Below are 24,758 nucleotides of genomic sequence, written 5' to 3'. Positions count from 1 at the left end.
ATGTGTAAGCATACTCCGTTGGTATGTGTATATATATATATATATATATATATATATATATATATATATATATATATATATATATAATGTCTCAAAGCCATAATAAGAAAAAGTAAGAGTAAAAACCACTTAAAACCCAACTATCTTGCTGTCCTATCAAATTCCTGCATCTTTAATCAATCCGGCGTTTAATCAAACCCTGGTTCAGTTTCAAGGAAGAATCAGTAATTGGTTTCAGAAATAGTACTCAAATGTGAGGTCCCGAGTAATTGATGCGACTTGAATTAATAGCAATTGCACATTGTAATTTGAATTTTTCACCATTGTCTTATTTTTGAAAAAGATATCTAACCCCCTTACGACATTTACCTTTCGACATCTATGTTAAGACATGCACTTCCTGGTCACTCATTGTACACGGCTCAAAAATATTATCCTTTGAACTCCGTATTGAAACGGCTGGTTATTTGAATTTTGGCTTTACATGAGACTGAAAGCTCTGGTTTAGCTTCGTTCACAGATTAATTTCAATGGGAGCAACATAAATGAAAGAGAATAAGGAGGTTCGACATAGCAAGCACAAAGTCCCTGGTTTAAATCCAACCGAATAGGTCTGAAGGGTTGTTCCATCTGGAAAACTGCCTCCATAAGTGGTGCCTGCAGCCAGAGTCAAGTAAGTTCATTTTTTCTGATAGCAATGAGCTTGCCACGATAGTTGGGCAAGCACTTGGTGAAACATTGAGCAGATAATGCTTTTGGCTGCATTCAGTGTTTGCTCAGCAATGTCTCGAAAGGAATTCCACTCCATGATCACCCCCTTGTGCAGCGGACAATTTTGCGATTCTCCACCGATTTGACTTGTTTTATATCCAAAGTGCATAGGCAAATCTCCTCCTTGAGGCCAATAATTTACGAACCCATGTCCTAGCATTATATACCGAAAGATCTATACGAGACTTAATTAAAGACTATTGGATTTTGCTAGGTTACAGAACCAATGGCACATTAAATAACAAATACATTAACGTGATCGCAGAGCAAGCTCAAAAATTGTATCTTTTCACCATGATATCATTACTACGAGAAATTACACCTAAATGCGTATATTTTCAATTATTCCTTCTTGCAAAAGCAAAAGTTTGTTTTTAATTTGATATGAATTCCAAGATTTCAAAAGTAAATGTTTGTGAAGCACAGTGATGTTATAAATATCATGTTGGAAGGTAACTATTTATTAACCTCCGCCATCGAAGATGGACGGAGGTTACTGTTTTCACCCCTGTCTGTTTGTTTGTTACTTACGAAATCGAAAGATTTCGTAAGTATATTGATGACTTCCGTTTCTGTTTTTTGTTATCTTGCCAAAACGAAGTTTTTCCAAGATATGTTAGTCAGCTTGTATGTTTTTTTGTTTTTTTTGTCTGTAATCACGTATAAAGAATTCTGCAGAGCACAGTTATCATTGGAAATTTTTGTAACTTCGCATATCAGAGGCCTATAGAGGTCCCTTTCAGCACACAAAATTTTGAAGGTCAAGGTCAAAGGTCAAGGTCACTTTGTCGCAAATCAGGGGAGTCGACGAAACCCTTATTTTTTGAGTAATTTTGATCGGATCGTCTTCAAACTTCATGGGAATATACTTCATGGTCTGGCGCTCAGATGATTAATTTTTGGTGGCAATTGGCCTTGACCTTCATGGTTAGCGCCTGAGGTCAAACATATTTGACCCCAAGGTCAAATTTTCAAGTTTCAGGAACCACATCGTGTAGTACCTCAAATTGAACACCTCGATGAGTGCTTTCCAGATATGTCAAGCTTGAGACATTATGACGTCATTTGGTGACGTTATGAGGCAAACGCATATTTTTCATGGTTACTCTGAAGAACGATTCTCATCGGAATCTCTCGTAGGCAGATATTCCTCAAGGAGTCGGTCCTGGTGGATAGCAGCTCTGTTCACGTCAGTGTGACCTTCAAGTCACACGTGGTCATCTTTTGGCAAGATACGGGTCACCCTGAGGGTGACATTGGTTTATTACTTACGAAATCTAAAGATTTCGTAAGTATATTGATGCCTTCCGTTTCTGTTTGTTTGTTTGTTTGTTTGTAGGCACGATAACTCGAGAACGGAAGAAGCTACCAATGTCAAATTACACCACGTGATTCAGGAGGGTGATGGCTCGTGCTGATTAGATTTTGGTCAAAATCGGTCAAAGGTCAAGGTCACAGTGAGGTCAAACATTCGATTTATGATGGTTTGGTACAGAATCATCGTAGAAACTTCTGGTTTGCGTCGCTACCTTCTCGAGAGACAGCTTTTATTAGACAAGGTCAGAGGTCAAGTTGACGATTTTGTAAGTACCAGTCTATGACTGCTTGTTTGTTTTTTTTGGAGACACGATAACTCGAGAACGGAAGAAGCTACCAATGTCAAATTACACCACGTGATTCAGGAGGGTGATGGCTAGTGCTGATTAGATTTTGGTCAAAATCGGTCAAAGGTCAAAGTCACAGTGAGGTCAAACATCCAAAAAATGATAACTCGAGAACGGAAGAAGCTACCAATGTCAAATTACACCACGTGATTCAGGAGGGTGGTGGCTAGTGCTGATTAGATTTTGGTCAAAATCGGTCAAAGGTCAAGGTCACAGTGAGGTCAAACATCCAAAACATTCGATTTTTGATGGTTTGGTAAAGAATCATCGTAGAAACTTCTGGTTTGTGTCGCTACCTTCTCAAGAGACAGCTTTTATTATACAAGGTCAGAGGTCAAGTTGACGATTTCGTAAGTACCTGTCTATGACTGCTTGTTTGTGTGTTTGTTTGTGTTTTTGTTTGTTTGTTTGTTTTTAGGCACGATAACTCAAGAACGGAAGAAGCTACCAATGTCAAATTACACCACGTGATTCAGGAGGGTGATGGATAGCGCTGATTAGATTTTGGTCAAAATCGGTCAAAGGTCAAGGTCACAGTGAGGTCAAACATAATTCTGTAAATTAATGTGGAGAAATGGAGTATTTTTGCTTCGCTCGACGTTACGAGTTCGTTTTAACTTCAATTTTAATTCTGTCTTCGGTTTTTACGATCGCTTGGGACGCTTAAAACTCGGTTGTCGAAATTCTGGTAAAAATCGGATGTTTTGGAGACGTTTTAAGATTGTATAAAAAATATTTCACTCAACGCGTCACGGGTCATCCCATGATGCAGTGCGCTCGAGCAGACACGTCGTTGAGTCACGTTAAGGTTTTCCGTGTGCGCTGATGGTGTTTTCGATAAAGATGGTGTTTAAAAGTCATTTTTTATCCCAATAAAGGTTATCGTCGCATGCCTGACTCGCTGAGCCATCTGATTATGTAAAGATTGTTGGTGGATGGCCGAATATTACGGTTTTGTGACTTTGATAAAATAATATTGAATAATTGCGTGGAGAAATGGAGATTTTTGCTTCGCTCAACGTTACGAGTTCATTTTAACTTCGATTTTAATTTTGTCTTCGGTTTTTGCGACCGCATAGGACGCTTAAAACTCGGTTGTCGAAATTCTGGTAAAAATCGGATGTTTTGGAGACGTTTTAAGATTGTATAAAAAAAATTTCACTCGACGCGTCACGGGTCGTCACGTGATGCAGTGCGCTCGAACAGACGCATCGTTGAGTCACGTAAAAGTTTTCCGTGTGCGTGCTGACGGTGTTTTCGATAAAGATGGTGTTTAAAAGTCATTTTTTATCCCAATAAAGGTTATCGTCGCATGCCTGACTCGCTAAGCAGTCGGATTATGTAAAGATTGTTGGTGGATGGCCGAATATTACGGTTTTGTGACTTTGATAAAATAATTGCGTGGAGAAATGGAGATTTTTGCTTCGGTCGACGTTACGATTTTTTATGGTTTGGTACAGAATCATCGTAGAAACTTCTGGTTTGCGTCGCTACCTTCTCTGGAGACAGCTTTTATTAGACAAGGTCAGAGGTCAAGTTGACGATTTCGTAAGTACCAGTCTATGACTGCTTGTTTGTTTGTTTGTTTGTAGGCATGATAACTCGAGAACGGAAGAAGCTACCAATGTCAAATTACACCACGTGATTCAGGAGGGTGATGGCTAGTGCTGATTAGATTTTGGTCAAAATCGGTCAAAGGTCAAGGTCATGGTGAGGTCAAATATTCGATTTTTGATGGTTTGGTACAGATAACTCGAGAACGGAAGAAGCTACCAATGTCAAATTACACCACGTGATTCAGGAGGGTGATGGCTAATGCTGATTAGATTTTGGTCAAAATCGGTCAAAGGTCAAGGTCACAGTGAGGTCAAAAATTCAATTTTTGATGTTTTGGTACAGAATCATGGTAGAAACTTCTGGTTTGCATTACTACCTTCTCCAGAGACAGCTTTTATTAGACAAAGTCAGAGGTCAAGTTGACGATTTCGTAAGTACCAGTCTATGACTGCTTGTTTGTTTGTTTGTGAACAGTATTACGGAAAAACTCCTCGACGGATTTCGACGAAATTTGGTGGGGGGGGGGGATTAGGTATGGTCCAAGGATCATGCCATTCGATTTTGGACTTGGTCCAAAGGCCAAAATGGCCGCTATGGTGGCCATTTTGAAAAAAAATTTTGAATTTTTGTTTTTGCATTTCTACATGTTTTAAGTGATTTCCAACCCCCCCCCCAAAAAAAAATTGTTAGAGAAAAAAATTTTTTTGCAACTTAAAAAAAAAAAAATTTTCGTTTTAATTTTTTTTTAATGTATTGGGCCAGATATGTTCTCGTGGATCAGGCATTACATGGCGGAGGTATGCACTCTACTGTGTGCCCTTCTAGTTTGCTGCTGTGTCTTGCCGAATACTATAGCATCACTAACAACTTTTGAGGTGCAAGTAAAAGGAAATATAGTATTACTTTGGAGGTGGACGTATAATATTAATTAAATGTATTTGTTATGTTTTGTACAAGCATGGTGGGAAAGCTCACAATGTGGGATTTAATAATAATAATAATAATGATACCATTCCTTTCGTGCCATAAAGGTGCATAGGGCTGCCAAGGCAGTTCAATTGGCAAGGAGTACAGTCCTGGACGGATCACCACTCTAACGCAGGTTACCCTGAATGGTTATTACCCCAGTACGCTGGTACTCATTTCGCTTACCTCAGAAGGATGACAGGCTGAGTCAACCCCAGTTGAAGTTAATTCAACAGCCAACAGGGACTCAAACTCAGGACCCTAAGATCCCAAGCCAGCCACCTTATCCACTAAGCCAACACCAGGCTTTCAACTTACACCAGGTTGGGATTTACAACTCCTTTAGACTATTACTAGCGAGAGAATGTGAATGGTACTGAGTGCTCTGGTTTAGCTTCATTCACAGACGAGAGGCGTTCACGTAGCTTCGTTTAAGACTTCTTTCACAAGGTTTAAGAAAATTCATTTGAAAGCCTGGTGTTGGCTTAGTGGTTCAGGTGGCTGGTTTGGGATCTTAGGGTCCTGAGTTTTAAATCCCGTTTTCCACTGAATTAACACCAGGTGGGGTTGACTCAGCTTGTCATCCTTCTGAGGTTGGTGAAATGAGTACCAGTGGATTGGTAGAGGGGCACAGCATCAGCGGCATAGTCACGCCCCAACAGCAAAGCTGCCATACGCAAGAAGGAAAATAAGAAAATTCACGAAAACAAAATGTACTTCCTGACACACAGCAAATTCCAAAAGTCCAAATGAAACTGATGTCCTGGTTTATAATCTGGATCTTTGAATAAAACACAGTTGGAACTTCTACACACTTTATCTTCATTTCAACGTTATTTCACATTGTGTGATTAATATTTAAGAATTTAATGCACCAAAGCATCAGAGAAGGAAGCAGAAATCATGGCCAAAACGATTTGTCATTGCCTTGTTGGTGTTCCCATCTGAGCACTTGGCTGGTAAAGATGTGACCCCAGGAGGTTCAAATCCCACATGCTGTGTTGATTTCATTGTTGTTTAGTGATTTTGTAATTCATATAAAAGCATGCTGATGTCGTCCAATGTTCTTGTCCTATGTGTGGTGTGTGTAAAACCTCCTCCCTTAGCCTTGCCAACTGTAATAATAATAAAAAAAGTTACACAATAGCCATCGGCATAGTCACGCCACAAACTCCTGTCCGGACATAACAGGATAACAATGTTAAAGTATTTAAGCCAACCACACACCTATCCATCCATCCATTGGGACTATACTCTGAGCAGAGCGTTGGTGCTGCCTAAGCAGTCTCCTTGGCTATTGGGTACAATCCTGAACGGGTCGCCACTCCAACACAGGATAACAGCAAGCTCGTACTCATGTTTGCCAACCTCAGAAGGGTGACAGGCTGAGTCAACCCCACCTTGTATTAATTCAACAGCCAAGCACGATTTGAACTCAGGACCCTAGGATCCCAAGCTCATCACTCTAACCATTAAGCCGACGCCAGGCATACACATGCCTATCAGCATTTCAAAAACGAGCGTTCAATGGAAATGCTTTGTCAGTATCACATGGAAGTTGCTGTGATTCTTTGCTGAGTTGCTTAAATAAACCGTACAAAGCCCTACTACATATTGATAGACAGCACTTTTATATTTGCACTCCACAAGTGATTTCTCTCATCACCAGCACAGGTGCATCGGCTATGCTTTTCCTGTCCCAAGGTTACCTGAGCAGTTTCGCCGATGTTGCTGGGAACAGCTTGGCTGTCTTACATGCCACAAATGGCTGCAACGAAACTCAATCCTCAAAATAACTGAACAACGCCAGCAGGATAGACCGATGGCTGTCTGTCTGAGCTCTCATATCTGTGCGGTACTAAATAAAAACCTCCTCGAGCGGAGGGCAGAATAAAAGGTACATTCATGGGAAATCGCTAAATTTATCATGTAAGGATCTTTTTATGGTTGAACCTGACTAATCTGAGAGATAACGATGAAGGTTTGTTCAATATTTCCTGAACATGGCTTGTTAATTACCCTGCCTCTCTGACATTATTTAACAGATGATACACTTATAAAGATATACAGGGAACTTTTGTACAGGAGCAGGCCATTCGCCCATCATGCCTGCGCTCTACCAACTCCAGAAACCATCACCCATCTACACACAAGCTACCCACAAGTCCTGCTTATATCCCTGTACCTCTCTATCTCCATTGCATCAAGGTACCTCTCTAATTCCAATTTAAATCTGCTGCTACTACCTTTCTGGGGAGACAATTCTACTCTGAAAGATGAATGAAACTGTCATGGCAGCCTTATGTGCCTAATGGCGAGAGGAAGACCTTCCATTCTCCATTCCCCACCCTTGTGGAGGGCAAGGGGGATTTATTTCATGCCTTTGACCTGACCCAGGGTATTCCGAGCATGTAAGTATGATTTAGGGAAGATCAGCTAAGCCGTTTTCGATTTTACAAGGTTCAGACAGACATACATACATACATATATACATACATACATACGTACATACATACATACATACATATATACATACATACATACGTACGTACATACATACATACATATGTACATACATACATACGTACATACATACATACATACATACATACGTACATACATACATACATACATATGTACATACATACATACATACGTACATACATACATACATATGTACATACATACATACGTACATACATACATACATACGTACATACATACGTACATACATACATACATACATATGTACATACATACATACGTACATACATACGTACATACATACGTACATACATACGTACATACATACGTACATACAGATATGTAATACAGAGACGTGACATATTTTAGAATGATAGGAACACCCTTTGTCCCGTTCCCTCCAGGGGTGAAATGAGGTGTCAAGATGTGCTCCCTCCAGCAGGGGTCAGTACTTAAACCACTTGCACTATTCTGCACAGGAAAAAATCTCATGTTTTCTCTCCATTATCATTCCTGATTCTATAAAGATGAGACATACATACATACATACATACATACATACGTACATGTAATTGCTTTATTGTAGTACCAGCAAATACCACCCATCACTTCGCTGATCGGAATACTAAATGGGAAAGGGGGGGAGCTGGTGGGAAAGAAAGGAGGGAGGGAGAGCGAGGAGGGGTGTGGGAGCAGGGTGGGGTGGGGGAAGTGAAGACAGTTTGAGGTAAGAGGAAAGGAAGGCAGACGTGTGGTGGAGCATTAATTACGATTCATACCGTCTCATCAAAATGATTCTGCATTGATTAACAGTTAAGATGGAAAGAAAATAATGTCTGAAATCCATTTTCTACCGGTCATAGTATAAATTCGGGCCAGAGACAAACACCGTCTGGACACGTCCAGAGACAAACTCCTGTCTGGACATAAACACCGCCCGGATGGGTTCAGAGACAAATACCTATCAAACATACCCACCATCCATATATGTCGAGAGAGAGAAGAGAGAGAAGAGAGAGAAGAGAGAGAAGAGAGAGAAGAGAGAGAGAGAGAGAGAGAGAAGAGAGAGAAGAGAGAGAAGAGAGAGTAGAGAGAGAGAAGAGTGAGTAGAGAGAGAAGAGGGAGTGTAGAGAGAGAAGAGAGTGAAGAGAGAGAAGAGAGAGAAGAGAGAGAAGAGAGAGAAGAGAGAGAAGAGAGAGAGAGAGAGAGAGAGAGAGAGAGAGAGAGAGAGAGAGAGAGAGAGAGAGAGAGAGAGAGAGAGAGAGAGAGAGAGAGAGAGAGAGAGAGAGAGAGAGAGAGAGAGAGAGAGAGAGAGAGAGAGAGAGAGAGAGAGAGAGAGAGAGAGAGAGAGAGAGAGAGAGAGAGAGAGAGAGAGAGAGAGAGAGAGAGAGAGAGAGAGAGAGAGAGAGAGAGAGAGAGAGAGAGAGATAAGAGTGGGAGGAGGGTGCTGCACTCCATTGGGAGGGGGTAGGGCAAGGATGGGACAAAGAGGGAGAGTGGTGGGGGTAGGGGAGTTAGCAGAGAGAATATGTTATGCTTGATGAACAACACACACACACACACACACACACACACACACACACACACACACACACACACACACACACACACACACACACACACACACACACACACACACACACACACACACACACACTGACATTTATTAGTGCAGATTATGGATACAGGGGAGGTCAGGGCTAATGGTGAGGCCTAGAATTTGAGTAGCTGAAGCTCTTCCAGTGGATGACGATATATGTCGTTATGTGCATCCATTTGATGAATCTCCTGGAGTGACAGGGTGAGTCTGTAAGATTTTCTTCCATTTATGAGACCAGCATCAAATCAATTCCATGTCAGGAGAGAGTGGCACTACTACTGATTGCCTATCATTTGGTTGGGTGTATCATATGACAGTGTGGAGTCATCTGAAAAAAGTAACAGTGGGTATTTCAGAGCGTTGGGAAGGTCGTTTGTGAATGAGGAACAGGACTCGGCCCAACTCACTGCTTTGTGGAAATCCAGTCTCCACAGAGAGAAGAGAGGAGAGGATTACATTGATAGCAACACATTGACTGCATGAGTGGAGGAAATCAGAAATCCAGGAATAAAGGCAGCCTTGTTTTCTGTTTGATTTTGTTTGCACCATATCCTGATGCTGTGTGGATTGTGCCTCCCTGCTGATGGACCTCTGGTAGCTTTTACCTGTTCTGCATTTAGGCCTGGGCAGTAATTGCTGAAATCTATCGATTTGGGTCCCTCCTGACATATTTGTTCTTTTATATACAAGAAAACAAACCAGACATTTTAACCAAAGCTTTTCATGCTGTGCTTCTCAAGGTTGAATCACAGCAAGAGAACCAGGAAGTGAGAGAGCATGCACACATGAGCTTGTTTCTGTAAGGTCGACACTGATTGGTTCATCAGTTATGATGTCAATGGTAATCTGAGCCACCATTGGTTAGCCTACAGTCATCAGTATCTCTGGCTACAATTGGCTAGAGCGGAGTGCAGGGCGATGACTCGCCATTCGCACCAACGCCTGAGCATAAAGTAAGGAAGCAGCACCCACCGTTTTTAAAACTTTTGTATTGGTGAGCCGGCGTATAGAATTGAATCACCGACCTACCAGACTCAGAGATGCCCTCTAACTACAATGCCACTGAGTCTGGTGAGTCAAGCACTTTGACTCTGCTCCTCTTCAAAATGAAGTGCCTAATTTTGCTGTGAATCATCATGGAGTACGGGTCGTACTTCATATGTAGGGATGGAATGGGAAAAAACAAGCTCAAATGAGCTAAGATCCTTATCCTCTTAATGATGACGTCATAAAACAAATATGACGTCATTGTGATGTATCAGGTTTGCGATAAATTATCTGTGCTAATGCCCGGCTTGATTCCCGCAAACAAAATTCAAACAGCTTGCCTAGTTTCAGAGATGATGGTACAGGCGATTTCCATTAGTGGCGATATTATGACGTCGACTTTTTTTCTAGGAAGAATTTCCAAAATCTGAGATGGTTACTGCCTGCGCGTGGACTTTCTGCATATACATGGCAAGTTTCACGAAGATCCGATGAAAACTCTGGGTTGTGAAACAAAAAATGACAAAAAATAGGAATGTCGTCATAAAAATTGATATGACGTCATAGTGATTTATCATATGTGCGGTAATTCATCTCTGCTAATGCCCTGTTCGATTCCCGCAAACAGAATTCAAAAAGCTTGCCTAGTTTCGGAGATAATTTTTTATGCGATTTCCATCAGCGGAGATATTTTGACGTCATAACTTTTTTTCTAGGAGGAATTTTCAAAATCGGAGATGGTTACTGTCTGCGCAGGGTATTTTTACATATATACGCCAAGTTTCAGGAAGTTTGGATGAAAACTGTAGGCTGTGAAACAAAAAAGTCCACAAGAATAAGATGAAGAACGACAACGTTAGTAAGACTCTCCTCCACGAGGATCTAACAATCGCCGCCAATTCACATGTGCACAAAGCGATAACAATTATTATAAAATGAAGTCATAATCTTTTAAAAGCCGTTCCTTTTATTCTCGAGTGTTTTCATAACTAACAAGAATGAAAAAATACACCACAATACATCGCTAAAGTACCGGATCAAGAGATCGCAAAATCACCGATTCGTTGTTCCTCAGAAAGTTGATAAATGTCATCCTGCCAAGCACAACAATGGCTGAAGCAATTACAATTATTCTAACGGAAGGAAGCGACATTTTCTCTTGGTTATTGCACCCGTACCATAACAATTTTTTTTTTAATCGGATATATTTAATATAATGATGTGAAGTGAACAATCAAGCTGTGTTGATAATGAAGCCAAATCAACGAGTTCATGCTTGAGGAAGAACAGCGTCAAGTTGCTGACTGACTCTCAATCACCTAATCTCAGCCTGGTCGAGATGTTATGGGAGGACTTGAAAAAGCTGTCAAGTCTCGGTATCCCAAGAAAATGCAATACAGTAGTTAAATTAAGTACCTTTATAATAATGGGGCAAAATTATGAGGAAAAGATTCTTTAAACTGGAAGAGAATTAAAAGAAAAAAATTGAAGCTTTTCTGCAAGGAAATTGAAGTCACACAAAGTCGGAGGAACTATCTTTATCATATACATATGCATGTAATAGAGCTTGATTCGTTCAATAGAGCGTTCTCTGTGAACTTAATTATTACTTTCCTCAAATATGTAAGTTCCTTGTACCATGATTTGTGCAAACTTTTGTACGCCGCTGAAATTCCTACTTTTTGAAACTTGACTTTTGTTTCACTTTTTAAATAATTTTTTCCACTTTAAAAAGAAAAGATGGATATTGCTATGATTTTTGTGTTTGACACCAGATATAAATCTGCTTTTCTTTACAAATTATTTTTTTTAATATCACAAAGTCGTCTACTCCGTTGTCATGTTTCAAATTCGGAGAAGCTCTGCATTGTTCCCCCATGAACTTATGTTAACAAATTTCAAAGAATACTAATGGAGTACACGCCCTACGGGCGATATTGTTCCAAGCATGCAACATGTTCTCCTGATGCATACCTTTATTTGGGTGGTGTATAGGCAACTGACATATCTGCATAGACAAAAAAAAACAAAAAAACCCAGTTACGTGCATGAAGCAAAAACATACTTACTACTTTTAATTCAAAACACCTCACTGGAAAACGTGGGGACAGGAATACTGCACTGTTGATGGTGGAAACTTGTAATACCCTCCCCCACCTGTAGGTGGCACTACACGATACACATTTACATAGAGAATTTGTGTCCCCGCCCCCCCCTCTTCCCTCCCCCCCCACCCCCAAGACCACTGGCAAAGTTAAAACACCCTCATACATTAATTGGGGTTATGCTGATCCTTTGTAGCAAGTCTGGATGGAATCAGTCCAGAACTGGAAGAGCAGTAGCACGACAAACACACACAAACACCGATCCATGAATTAGAGTGAGGATACCACTTATTCTTCAAAATTTCTTAATAACTTGAAAATCAAAATAGCTCAGAGCAAACAAGACCTTTGTCAATATCCCGATGAAGTTGTGCTCTTCCCTTTGGGCTGGACCCCCAGCATCACCTCTGTCTTTCCTGGAATCTACAGAATGTAAAACTCTCAGCATTAATAGCATTTCCTGCAATGTTGTTGAAGCACAAGACCTGTTGCTTTTCAAGGATGCACATGTTCTTCTTATAGTAACTCCAAATATCCAGGCTGTCTGCAGAACTCCACGTCTTTGTTCTTCTTTTCTCCCGTTTGTAGAACCATCTTCCTGAGGCTGTTGAATCGTACTCTTCTCTCCAGCACTTCCAGGAAGCAATGCACCACCATGTTGTTCCATGCCTCATCTGTACCCATGAATCCATGATAGTTTCTACCCCCATTAACCCGACCTAACCGAACCCTCGAATTTACAGGTTACTGTGTTTCCTCCCCTCTTCACTCTTCTCTTTTCCGTTTATTCATTCCTTTGGTTACTATGTCCAACTTTTGCCACACTGTCTGTTCTTTGTCTTATGACACTCTGTCACCTCCCTTTTTATATGAGTTTTGATCTTGTATAGAAAATACATATATTCTTGAATTTATAGAATAGATAAAGAAATATAGTCCTATTTCTTTAGAGATAGTGGACATGAAAATGTGGTGACATAATGATTACATTCAGTAGCATAATGGTTAATGTGTCCACTCTGAGTTGAGGAGGTTGGTGGTTTGAACCCTCGCTGAGTCATTCCAATGACTTAAAAAACTGGCACATGCTGCTTCCTTCCTTGACGCTCAACATTTAAAAGGATAGAGCTTAAAGAAACAACCAAAAGTTGCCAAGACTCGTGCACGCTTTGATGCGTCTCATAGCCTCATTTGCATATTCGTTCTTTCAAGGAAAGTCCTATTATCAATACTACACTGTCAAAAATAATTTTCTTCATTGGAGATATTGTTTTGAAAATAACAAAAGAAAACCACAAGAAAGATTTTCTCATGGTTTTCTTGTTTCAAGAAAACTTTTGTTATTTTAAGAAAACTGGTACGGGCCCGTAGGGGCGAAAACGACGACTGGATTGGGGCATTATTTCAATTAGATTGGACCAACCGTATCATAAATGGCAATAACTTGGGAAACATACTCGGGTCCCCAGCGTCAAATGTGACGTCATATCAAACGAAGAAGAATTGTGTTGAAGAATTGCCCCCTCTCTCTCGCCCCCCCTCGCTCCCCCCATGTCTCGCCCTTCCTTTCTCCCCCTCCTCTCTCGCCCCTCTCTCTCGCCCCCACTCTCATCCTCCCCTCTCTCGCAGATATTGGTCGACAGATAAATGGCTGTAACTTGGGAACCGCTCGTTCGATTAATATCAAACCTCAAAAAGGCACATCCACGGGTCCCCAGCAATATTCCTCTTCCCCCTGCTCTCTCGCCACCTCTCTCCCTCCCCTCTCTTGCCCCCCTCTCTCCCCCCTCTCTCGTCCTTCTCTCTCCCCCCTCTCTCCCCTCCTCTCTCCCCTCTCTCTGTAAATGTATTCACAAATGTCTACCAAGCACAACAATTAATTCCAACCTTGGAATTCCAACGTCAGCGTGACGTGACGTGTCCCCAGGCACATACTCATGTAACTTACCAGGCTGAAATGTAGCTGAAAAATTCCTATCGCCGAGTGATGTAGCCGACGTAGCACTGCCAGTCGTATAAAAATTGCACATATAATTATGTACACTGTACATACATAATCTATCTACCTGTTAATCCATCTACCTGTGGCCCTGTTATAATGCGATCGTTGAGGTTCATAAAATGTCACTGCGAAAAAAGCAGGGTCGTGCTAAATCGGGATTCAAGGAAATCGGATTTCAAACTGAACCAATGTTTGCACGTTTACCTTCTAGAAAGTATATTACCTTTGAATTGAAGAATTCCACGAATAAATCGTTGTTGTTAGTCGAAATTAAAACACCATTTTGTTTTAAGTGAAGCTTTTTAGTGAATGAAGCTTTAGTGAAGCTTCACATACTCAGGTCCCAGAGTCAATTGTGACATCATATCAAAAAAAAAAGAGGAAGCATTGTGACGTCATGAATGACGTCACAATGCTTCCTCTTTTTTTTCAACCTTTTCAACACTGAAAAAGCAATAAAATGGCCGTAACTTGGGAACCGCTTGTCCGATTAATATCAAACCTCGAAAAGGCACATCCGCGGGGCCCCGGCAATATTACTGGCAAGTTTCAATGAGATCGGACCGGCGGTAGTTGAAAAACGGCGGTCGCAGACAGACAGACAGACAGACACACAGAGATTGCTGGAATTATAGATATTTTCTTACTAAGAAAACTAAGAAAAACCAGAAATATTTTCTCATGGTTTTCTTGTTTCAAGAAAAATTTTCTTATTTTAAGAAAATATTTTCTTACTAAGAAAAAGTTTTTTGGATTGAAATCCCTCCGACAATCCCATAGATGTCAATCTATTGAGCCTCTATATTATTCTCCCAATCACTGCTAAGAGAAAGCATAAAGTCGGCCATCTTGTCGAAACGAAACATTAAATTATGAATGTTTAAATTTATGTGAATTTTCCATAATTGGAGGAGGCATGGTGCTGTGGGACTTTCAGGTAGAATTAAGGAACCAAAGAGGCACATATATTTACAATTACATTATCTACCTGAACATTATGTACCTACTGTATACCTAAAACATGTAAGTTCCTTGGAATTTCTGCAACCACCCAGGGTGGTACCACCACCTGTCCCTTAGGAGCCTTTAATGGAACATTGGTTCTGATGCAAGTTCTTGGTGCAGGCTGCCGTATGGGAGGTTTGTGGTTCTTAAATCCTTATGGTTGCATTCCTGGTTCCGTGGTGCCTCTTTAATCGGTGTTACCACATGTTTGTCACAAGAAAGCTGGAGGCCGGAACCTGGACATAGTTATTTGGGAGGCTGCCCCAACATTTGGCACATAACCTGGGGTCCCCTTGTTCACCAGTTCGTGACTGGAGCACAAGATTCAGGGAGGCTCTTTTGAGGCTACTAGTTTGCTCTATTTGTGCCATCTGGAATGCTCCTTGTTCGTCTGCAATGTCTGTAAAGTTTACTGAAGGAACACTCCTTCGTGCCTGTTTTATGTGTCCATTATGACATCCTTACGAACAGTAAGTTTCCTGTTTGGAATTATTTTTAATCTTGTTTCACTGCCAGACAGACAGACAGAGTAAAATGTTATCTCACTCCTCTCTGTGCATGTGCGAAAAGGATGAATTCACAGCCGATATACGGTAAAACGGAAGACTTGTCTTTCGACTCATGTTCTCATTCTTGTTCAAAATATAACATTACATTTACATATGTTGTTCCTCCCATTCCTTAAACTGATAAGACAGACATGGATGGACAGACAGACATGAACCAATTGCTTAACCTCGCTTTTTGCTTTACGTACGTGGGGCAATTATTGTTCAGGAAATATTGGAAGTATCTCGAACGTACTCATGCGCTGAGACCAAGACAGAGGATCATGAGACAGAATTCCACAACCAAGGATTTCAAAGGCATTCATCTCCAAAAGCAATCGAGTAAGGTCAGCATTGTCGTGAAATATTTATGCCACACATGCCATTCAGTCGGATGATGACATGTGAAATATTTACACCATACATGCCATTTGATTGAACAACAATGGTTACCTTATTGGTGTGGATACTGGATTGGTATCCCATACAGAATTTATAGGTTTTGGTACCCCATTCATAGGAAAGCAGTAATATTAACGACTTGGATTTTAATCTTCTGGACAACAAACTATTTTCAGGATAATTACCATACCATGTCATCATCAGATTACCAATAAAAACCCAGCTGGCTCAATAATGGCCTTGATGTAATAAGGGGTAATCTACCTGCACTGCCTGGTCTGATAAATATGTGGTGACCACAGCACACATCGTGGTTAGAATTTAATGCTAACACTGTAACTTGGGATCGGCATTAAAATGCAACTCGCTCGTCCTCCTTACACCCAAATCGGGAAGAAAACTCAGCATAACGGATGGTAAGATGACAGTCAGAGGGGATATCCAATGGTGATTCTGCTTTGGCTTTTAGAATGCAATAAGAAGTTGCCTTTGGGGGTCATCTACGTATTACGTATGCAAAATGGCTAATTTTCACTCCTTCCTTTCTCATATGTCCCACAGACCCATACTATCCCTTTCCTCTTCTCTCTTAATGAACATGTCTCCCAAACCTCCTCTTATTTCCTTCCTGCTCAATTATTCTGCACTCCCCTTTGTCCACGGCCATCCTTCCTTTGCTTTCTTTTCTCACTTTCGTTTCTCAATTTAATACTTCCTCCCATGCACATGTAATGTGTAGGTGGCCCCTTACGGGGAGAAAGAGGCATTTACCTGTGTGTTCATACTTGTGCCTCAGAAGGGAGCTGCTCTTCTGGAATGTTTTGTCACACAAGTCACAAGAGAAGCACCCTGTTTCTCCCTTCCGTAACTTCTTGTGCGGTAGGCCCGAGTCAGAATCGGAACCATGATCTCCATCCTCCGCCTGCCGTCCAAAAATTTGGAAGGAGATAAAACAAGTCCACAACCACAATCATACTGAAGTAACACATGCTTTGCGTATCCAACCACATGTGCCTGGGTGTTTGGACTTGAAAAGCTTGCACACAGCTATGAGGAAGTTTAAGCATGATCATTTGAAGAGAACAGCTTATGAGCTGCTTCTGTTTCTGTCTCCTCAGCGAAATAAGCCATGATAATATATTTTCAAAAGACAGTTTGGCATTGCTTATGTATTGGAACAGCAATCAAAGGATTCATCACTGGAATTCACTGTGCTGGTGAAGGGAATAGTGAAGCTTGACGGGTGTGACTCCAATGGACCAAATCCTTATGTGATTACCTCTTCTTTCAAGTGAAGTTTGCAGCACAAGACAGGTGGCCACATCATATAACTAGCCACATAAAAGGGATACTGCATTAATATCTGCAGACACTCAAATTTCTTTCACAGCACTTTGGAAACAACTCAACGAGAGAAACAAAGTTTAATATTGTACGTTGATACAAGGATTGATGATGACAATAATAATATCAATGACTCGAACGGCATTCGGTCGAGCGCGTCCCTCCGCCAGGCTGAACAGTTTACGTTTTGTATCCCACTGATAGGCCGGATCAGGATACGGACCCTGAACCAAAATCGAATGGGCTTGTTCTTGTCGCCGACCCAACTCATCCACCTGGTTTTGTCATAACTCGTCCACAGCTTTTTGAAATATCATGATATGTATCGTTTTTGCCCCCGATCTCTCAATGGTGAAGAATCACTTTAAAAAAATTTTTTCTCCTCTCCAGATCCGGATTCGGATCTTCACCAAGACCGAACCAATTCTTCCTTGTCACACACCCAACCTGTTAACCGAGTTTCATCCAAATCTGTCAACAACTTTTTGAGATATCATGTCAAATATAATATTGAGCCCGATTACTCAATGGTGAAAAATCACTTTAAAAATTCTCGTATCCAATTGTGAATTCGGGTCTTCCACAAAATAGAATAACTTCGTCCTCGTCACACACCCAACCTGTCCACCAAGTTTGGTCTGAATCCGTCCACAAAGTTTTGAGATATCCTGCTCACAGACTGACGGAGAGACAGACAAACAAAACAGACAGACAGGGGTGAAAGCATAACCTCTGTCCACCTTCGGTGGGAGAGGTAATAATAATTTAAACGATGCAACAACTTGGTGGACTTTTTATTTTTTTAGTAAATAAATATTTGAAGGGGAAAGGATGTGGGTCAAAGGACATGTAGCAAGCTTTATACTCACTGCTGACCTGAGCACTGCCTCTATGGTGGAACTTCCTGTTCATATTGAAGTCTCCGGTCGCAGTGATTGGGTGGAAAGATGTGTGATACGCCAGATGTGGAAAGAAGGGCAATTGGTCGAGGCCTGCATAAGGCCCCAGCTCAGGCATCCGGCCTGTGTGCAGTGGTGGTATGAGGTTGCCTGGGTTGTGGAAGGTGCTGAGGGGTGGAAATGCTGAGTATAGCGGAGGTGGTTGGGGTTTTGTCCCGTAAGAGAGTGATAGATCAAACGCAGGCTTCCTGACTCCAGTGATGGATGTAATATTTCTAGTTATTTCATCATCACCATGGCCACATGGCTCTTTTTTGAAGTAAGTCAGGTTGAGAGGCTCATCTTGCTGACTCGTTGGAGATGACGTATCACTGCCAGATTCCACCATCCCCAAGCTGTCTTGGTCACTCATTTTGAACCTCTTAGTCACCTTGAGATGATTTGGGTCTTTTGGCAGTGAAAGATCCAGCGGCTCGGCCTGTGATGAAATCAGAATATCATCCGATGACAAAGAACCATTCGACATGCTGCGAGGAACTCCACCTGGTGAATGAGAACATCCATTTGGGGTCTGCTCTATATGATGTCCTGAAACGGATAAATTCAATGGAGAAGAAGGAGTGTTACTCCTGGAAATATGGCTGTAGCTGGAGGCAGTTAGCAGTCGGCTTGGTGAGAACTTGTTTGTCCTTCTCAGAGGGCTTCTATGATGGAAAACTCCAACATTCACCTGAGGAAGACAGAACGAAGTGAGTGGAGAACTTTCTGATAAGCCCTCACCATTGCTCGCTGTGCCTCCAGGTAAGATACTTGCATGGTCAGAGTCCCGGATACTACACAGGTTATCCCTGTTTGGGCAACGGTTCGGAAAACTACGAGCGCAAACAAGTCGTGAAAACTGTGCAAGCATTTCGGCCTTGAGGAAATCTTCAGCATTATGCTTTCCGAACGATGTGTGGCTTGGCATTTCTGGAGCAGGTGTGCTTGGTGAAGATGTTTCTCGGTGTGTTTCTGGTGAAATAGAACCTTCTGTTGAAATTGATTTCACCTTCGGGGTTTTGTGTTCTTGGCTCGGGCGGATCAGTACAGCTTTGATTTCTTCATTCATCTTGCACAAGTACCGCTCATGCTGATGGAGGGGAATAGGCCCAGGAAAGGCGTGGCCACAAAATTGACACCGGTGCATGCACGAACCAGACGCTGACCCATCAAGGTCTTGCTTGCGCATCACATTCTGACCATTAAATGGTGTTATCTTGCCTTCCTCGATGTTTCTGCCAAATTGCCACGCTTCTCTTTTAAGCTCCTGATCATTTTCTTTCAACGACTCTTGATCGAGACCCTGCAAGCAGACCTTGGCCTCATTCACTTTTTCCAGGGTATAATCAATGATGCTCTTTGCCATTCCATTTTGTGCCAGAAATGGGGAGAATCGAGACAACGCATGGCTCTTCGGCACAGTCGCAACCCCTGGCACTGCTGCTGCTGCTGCTGTCAATTCCTCAGCTTCTGGATCCATCTTTACAGGACGTTCAAGTATCTTGGCACCATCTTCCCGTAATGGTGTGCAACTCTTCAGTCTCGACACTGTATTATCTACAATCCGTAGTACTTTGTGTACCTCATTAAGGCCGACTGGCAGTTCTTCATCGTTGAACCTCGCCCTGAGGTCTTCCCCACCCGTCAATGTCTGTAATAAATTTTGTACTGCCGGCTCGCTTGAAGCCAAAAGGTCAGGGTTCAGTTGGGAAATGAGGGCTGGCTGCAGTGAACCAAGCACTGCTGCACTGAAGTTCATTGGAAGGTTGATGCTGCTGTTGATAATATTGCTTCCACCATTTGAGTAGGTGAAACATGCAGCGGAGGTGCGGTAGTCTGGGAAATAGTCACTTGGCAGCTGTGGCTCAGCCTTTATTCTCAAGGAGTCGGGCGGCAACAAATGCAAATGTTCAGGTGAAAGGCGGCTGGCACCTTGCAGTTTTTGCCGAAGTTGCGAGAGTGCTTGGCTATCGGGAGAGGTGGGAGAATGTGATGGCGGCGATCCCATTCCCCTTATACCCATCTTCAATCGACCCCCATTGGTCATTGCAGCTCCTGGCGAAGCCTGTCCAATGCACTTCTTGCTACTTATATGTGAGCTATAGGATCCAGAGTGAGAGAAGCGTTTCTTGCAGTTTGGACATTCATAAGGCTTTTCACCTGGACAGCACAACACAAAGATACACTGATGTTAAGCTGAATTTACATACGTTCAACATGGTTAATCTATTTTATCATTTTCCATGAAGTGTTGCTCACACTGCAAACAACAGATGCATTCTGAATAATAAAACAGTGTCACATGTGATGGGAAATGTAATGACGAAAAGGGCAAAAAATATTTTTGAAATACACCGCAGGCTACGGAAACATCCCAAACATTGTCAAACTTACACACTGATTGATTGCATCGACTTTGTTGTGAATTAATGAACTTCCTTAAGACTTTCAAAACTTTTGCTACTCCTGCTGAGTTTAGATATTGCACGAAACTTCTGCAGTCTCAAAGACCAAAAAGTGGTCAATGAAGGAAAGCTAATGAAAATACGAATCCATGAGGCTTTAAAACATGACATGAAATCATTACCTCCGCTCATACGAAACAACGGATCACATTGAAATCAACAACACTTGCTTAGGTTGTGTCTGCCAAAGATAATGTAGGTGAGTAATATTTTGTGCTTTTTTTTTATTTTATTCAGAGCACAACTTAAACAAGCTCGGTGCTGCTTTAGGCACACACATCTGCATTGGAGCGGAAAGTGAATATTTTGCCAATGAGATACGCAAGCTTTGGTGAATGAATAGAGGTGGGGGGGGAGGGGGGTTGTGGGAGGGGGAGCAGTTGTTGAACCATCCATTTAAAGCTCTATTGCTAAAGAACTTTTCACAAAGATTTCCTAATTGGAAGAAAAAGTAATGAAAAAGCAAAAGGTAACACTTACCGCTGTGGATCCTCAAGTGCTCCTTGAGGTGATGTTTGTATTTGAAAGCCTTCCCACACTCACTGCACTTGAACTTCCGGTTCATTTCTGCCTGAGTGCCCACCTCCTGGAAAAGCGTGAGAACCAAATGGAGGAACGCAAACTCCGGCCAGAGCACATTTGCACAATCAAGTCAGTTGTTGGTCGCCAAGGAAAGCATACGGCTTTATGGGACAGGTGCTGCGGAGGCAGCTGCTGAGACTTTTCCGGAATGTCTTAGCGCCACCGTAATTGAGAGTTAAGTCAAGAGAAGCGTCACCTTTTCCCACTGAATCCCATTGACTATAAAGCCTGTGATTATATACCAAAAAGGGCAGCTGTTTCAAATGGCATATACATATCAGAGGCATAAAACATCCATGGCAAATTTAAAAAAAAAATAAAAAATTTTCACCATGTATGATAAAGTATGCTCCTTTAAATTAAATGGTGGGAATTATATATCTCTTTGGGAGGATAACAACTTTGAAATCATGATGAAACATTCTTTCTGGAGAACTGATCATGTGATATGAAAGGGATGCAACAAATGGGAAATGTGCCAGGACACCAAGACATTTGCCATTTTTTTTGGATTGGTAATACCCGTACAGTAATAGATTGGGCAAAAACGCAGTCATCGGTAGAATTAATGAAATTATCATTGCTAATACCTCCAACACATAAGGTTCATGGAGTTTATGTTTTGACCACTGTCTGTCTGTCTGTCTGTGTGAGCAGGATATCTCAAAAACAGTTGTGGATTGATTCGGACTAAACTTGGTGGACAGGTTGGGGGAGTGACAAGGAAGGATTGCTTCGATTTTGGTGAAGATCCGGATCTGGATCTGAGAATTCAAAAGACATTTCCAAGTGATTCTTCCCCATTGAGAGATGAGGCTACAGATGATATGTAGCATGATATTTCAAAAAAAATTGTGGACGGATTCGGACGAAACTCGGTGGATGAGTTGGGTCGGTGACAAGAACAAGCCGATTAGATTTTGCTTAAGATCTGGATGCAGATCCGGCTTATCAGTGGGATACATACAGTAACGTGAACTGTTCGGCTTGGTGGAGGTATGTGCTCTACCGAGTGCCGTTCTAGTTCTTGAAGCAATATGGGAATTGCAAAAAAAAGTTCCTCATAAGGAGATCACTGAAACGTGTTGAGATAATCAAAACATATACTATATTTTCCAAAAATAATTATCATATGGTTTCACAGCATACACTGTATATTAAAAAGCACAAAAATATTTAAAATGTGGAGTGTTCTATGACAAATATATATGATATCAAAAAAATTGCATCCCATCATACTTTGTCCTGATAAGCGATACTTGAAAAAAAAAAAAAAAAGAAGCAAAAACAACAACACAGATGAACAAAATAAGAGGTTTGTCATTGCATTATCAACTCATTTATCCTCAAATTCCTTTTGGAATGATTGATACATAAAACAACAAACTTGAAACCATCTTTAAAACAAATTCACAACTTAACAGAAAACATGAAGTGAAATTGTATTGAATGGAATTATCATGTGATGTACACATGGCGTTCAAAAAGGCATCGGAACAAGATAATCACAATATTTCATGAAACACCAACTTTTTGTATTTTTTAATATATATTTATACAATTGGGAAGGAAAATAATTTCATTCCACAAAATATAAACTAATATTAGTAAATAAATAAATATGATTTCTCTTCCAAGGAACTTCCACATCGGAGGAGGCTATTAGGCCCATCGAGCCTGCACGATAGTTGCCAACCTTTGGCTGTTTACCCATGCTCTCTCCTTTTTAAATGTCGAGCATCAAACAAGGGTGCAACACGTACCATTTATTAACTCTTTGGTATGACTCGGCCAGGGTCAGGTTCAAACCGTCGACCTCTCAGACTCAGAACAGACGTTCTACCCATCGTGCCACCAAGTGTCATTTTAAATTGAATAACAGTATCTTGAACAAAAAAAAAAGAAAAGAAAAAGTTTCTCGAACTATTGTAGTCTCATTAGGATAACCTTTTGAACGCCCATTGCATGTTTTGATTATCTCAAAATAACTGCATCAACTGAAAGAAAGAAAAATGTCCTTTTGGGCCGCTGTTCGAAGTAGTAGTGTACTTTTGAAGCATATGGACAGCTGGGTGTGGTTGATGGTTCTCAAGGGAAGACAGCTGTTATGAAACCAAGGCCAGTGTCATTACACACTGCACAAAGATTCTGTTTGTTCCCAAAATGATCATATGGGGTGCTTGGTGGGCTTTACCCCTTCTCCTGGTTTCGCATTGTGATATGACATCACCAGCATCCAAGCCACACCTGTTGACGACTCTCACAGTAACCTTTGCTTGTGAAAATGAATTATGAAGCAAATGCAATGTGACAATAATATGTCAGAGGTGCAAAGAGTGCATGATCAATGTCACAGCTATTGCTGGTAAATGATTAGATTTGCCATCTCCTGGATCTAGATTACTTGGTAGATATATATATATATATATATATATATATATATATATATATATATATATATATATATATATATATATATATATATATGTATGAAACATACTACCTGTATGTATAGAACACAATTTAATAGTTATCTGAGACAAATTCGACCATTGCTATAAGATAGGACACTGAACATACATCTCCCTTAGTTTCATTTGCCACGTAAGGGACAGTTTTAAGGCTGGCAATCGGTCAGGAGCAGATGTAAGGGAGTGGACTGGGTGGCCCCGGTTTCTTTTCTTGCAAGACTTTCTGAAGTTAATTTCCTCAACACTGCTCCTTACAGGGCCACCAATGCTTCGGCGATTTCCTTGAAACGCTGAAAACATTGCTATATTAGTTGTTAGTCTGTCTGCTGCACAGTGGGAGATGGGGTTTTGCAATCGCTTGTGTGTGTCAATGTGTCTGTACAAACCAGAACTTTTTTTTTTTTTACTATTTGATGGCTTCAATAAACCTTTATTATGATAATATGAAGAAGAAGAATTAAAAATTGGGACAAAATGTCAAATGGCAAAGTCACAGTAGGTATAAATAGGGCTTGTTAACCTGTCTCCCGCACAAATAGGGTTGTTTAACCCATCCTGATCAACACTTTTTCTCTCTCGAACTCCTTCCATGATATTGTATCATTTTACAAGTTCACAAGCTTAATTATAACCAGTGTGTAAGTATGTAATTGTTGATCTGCACATAATTTAACGAAGCCTGGTTTTGGCATAATGGTTAAGGTGGCTGGCTTAAGATCTTAGGGTCTTGAGTTTGAGCCCTGTCCATCTATTGAATTAATATCAGGTGGGGTTGACTTAGCCTGCCATCCTTCTGAGGTCGGCAAATGAGTACCAGCTTACTGGGGTGATAAGCCATTTCAGTATCCTGTGTCGGAGTGGCGACCC

The 24,758-nt window shown here is 41.2% G+C and overlaps 1 protein-coding gene across 10 annotated transcripts in view; it reads right to left on the bottom strand.

The window, feature by feature from the left end:
• LOC147029651 (zinc finger E-box-binding homeobox 2-like) overlaps window positions 1-24,758 on the bottom strand; it is a 313,528-nt gene that overhangs the window by 3,697 nt on the left and 285,073 nt on the right. For 6 of the 10 annotated variants that reach the window (XM_085872853.1, XM_085872852.1, XM_085872855.1 and 3 more), the window contains 3 exons: window positions 21,319-21,424; window positions 18,312-20,533; window positions 16,863-17,013 (listed from right to left, as the gene is read on the bottom strand). In XM_085872853.1, coding sequence (XP_085728979.1) covers window positions 16,863-17,013; window positions 18,312-20,533; window positions 21,319-21,424 — 2,479 coding nt within the window. Of the gene's footprint in view, window positions 1-8,008; window positions 8,089-16,862; window positions 17,014-18,304; window positions 20,534-21,318; window positions 21,425-24,758 lie in introns of those variants that run through there. The other 4 variants (XM_085872858.1, XR_015056001.1, XR_015056000.1 and 1 more) reach the window with 4 other exon arrangements.

This window comes from Eptatretus burgeri, chromosome 3 (assembly GCF_056783735.1).
Source record: "Eptatretus burgeri isolate ZD-2024b chromosome 3, Ebu_testis_v1, whole genome shotgun sequence".
In the NCBI taxonomy this organism is placed as follows: Eukaryota; Metazoa; Chordata; class Myxini; order Myxiniformes; family Myxinidae; genus Eptatretus; species Eptatretus burgeri.
Note: the sequence above shows the minus strand (reverse complement) of the source record. Positions and strands in the feature narration are given on the sequence as shown.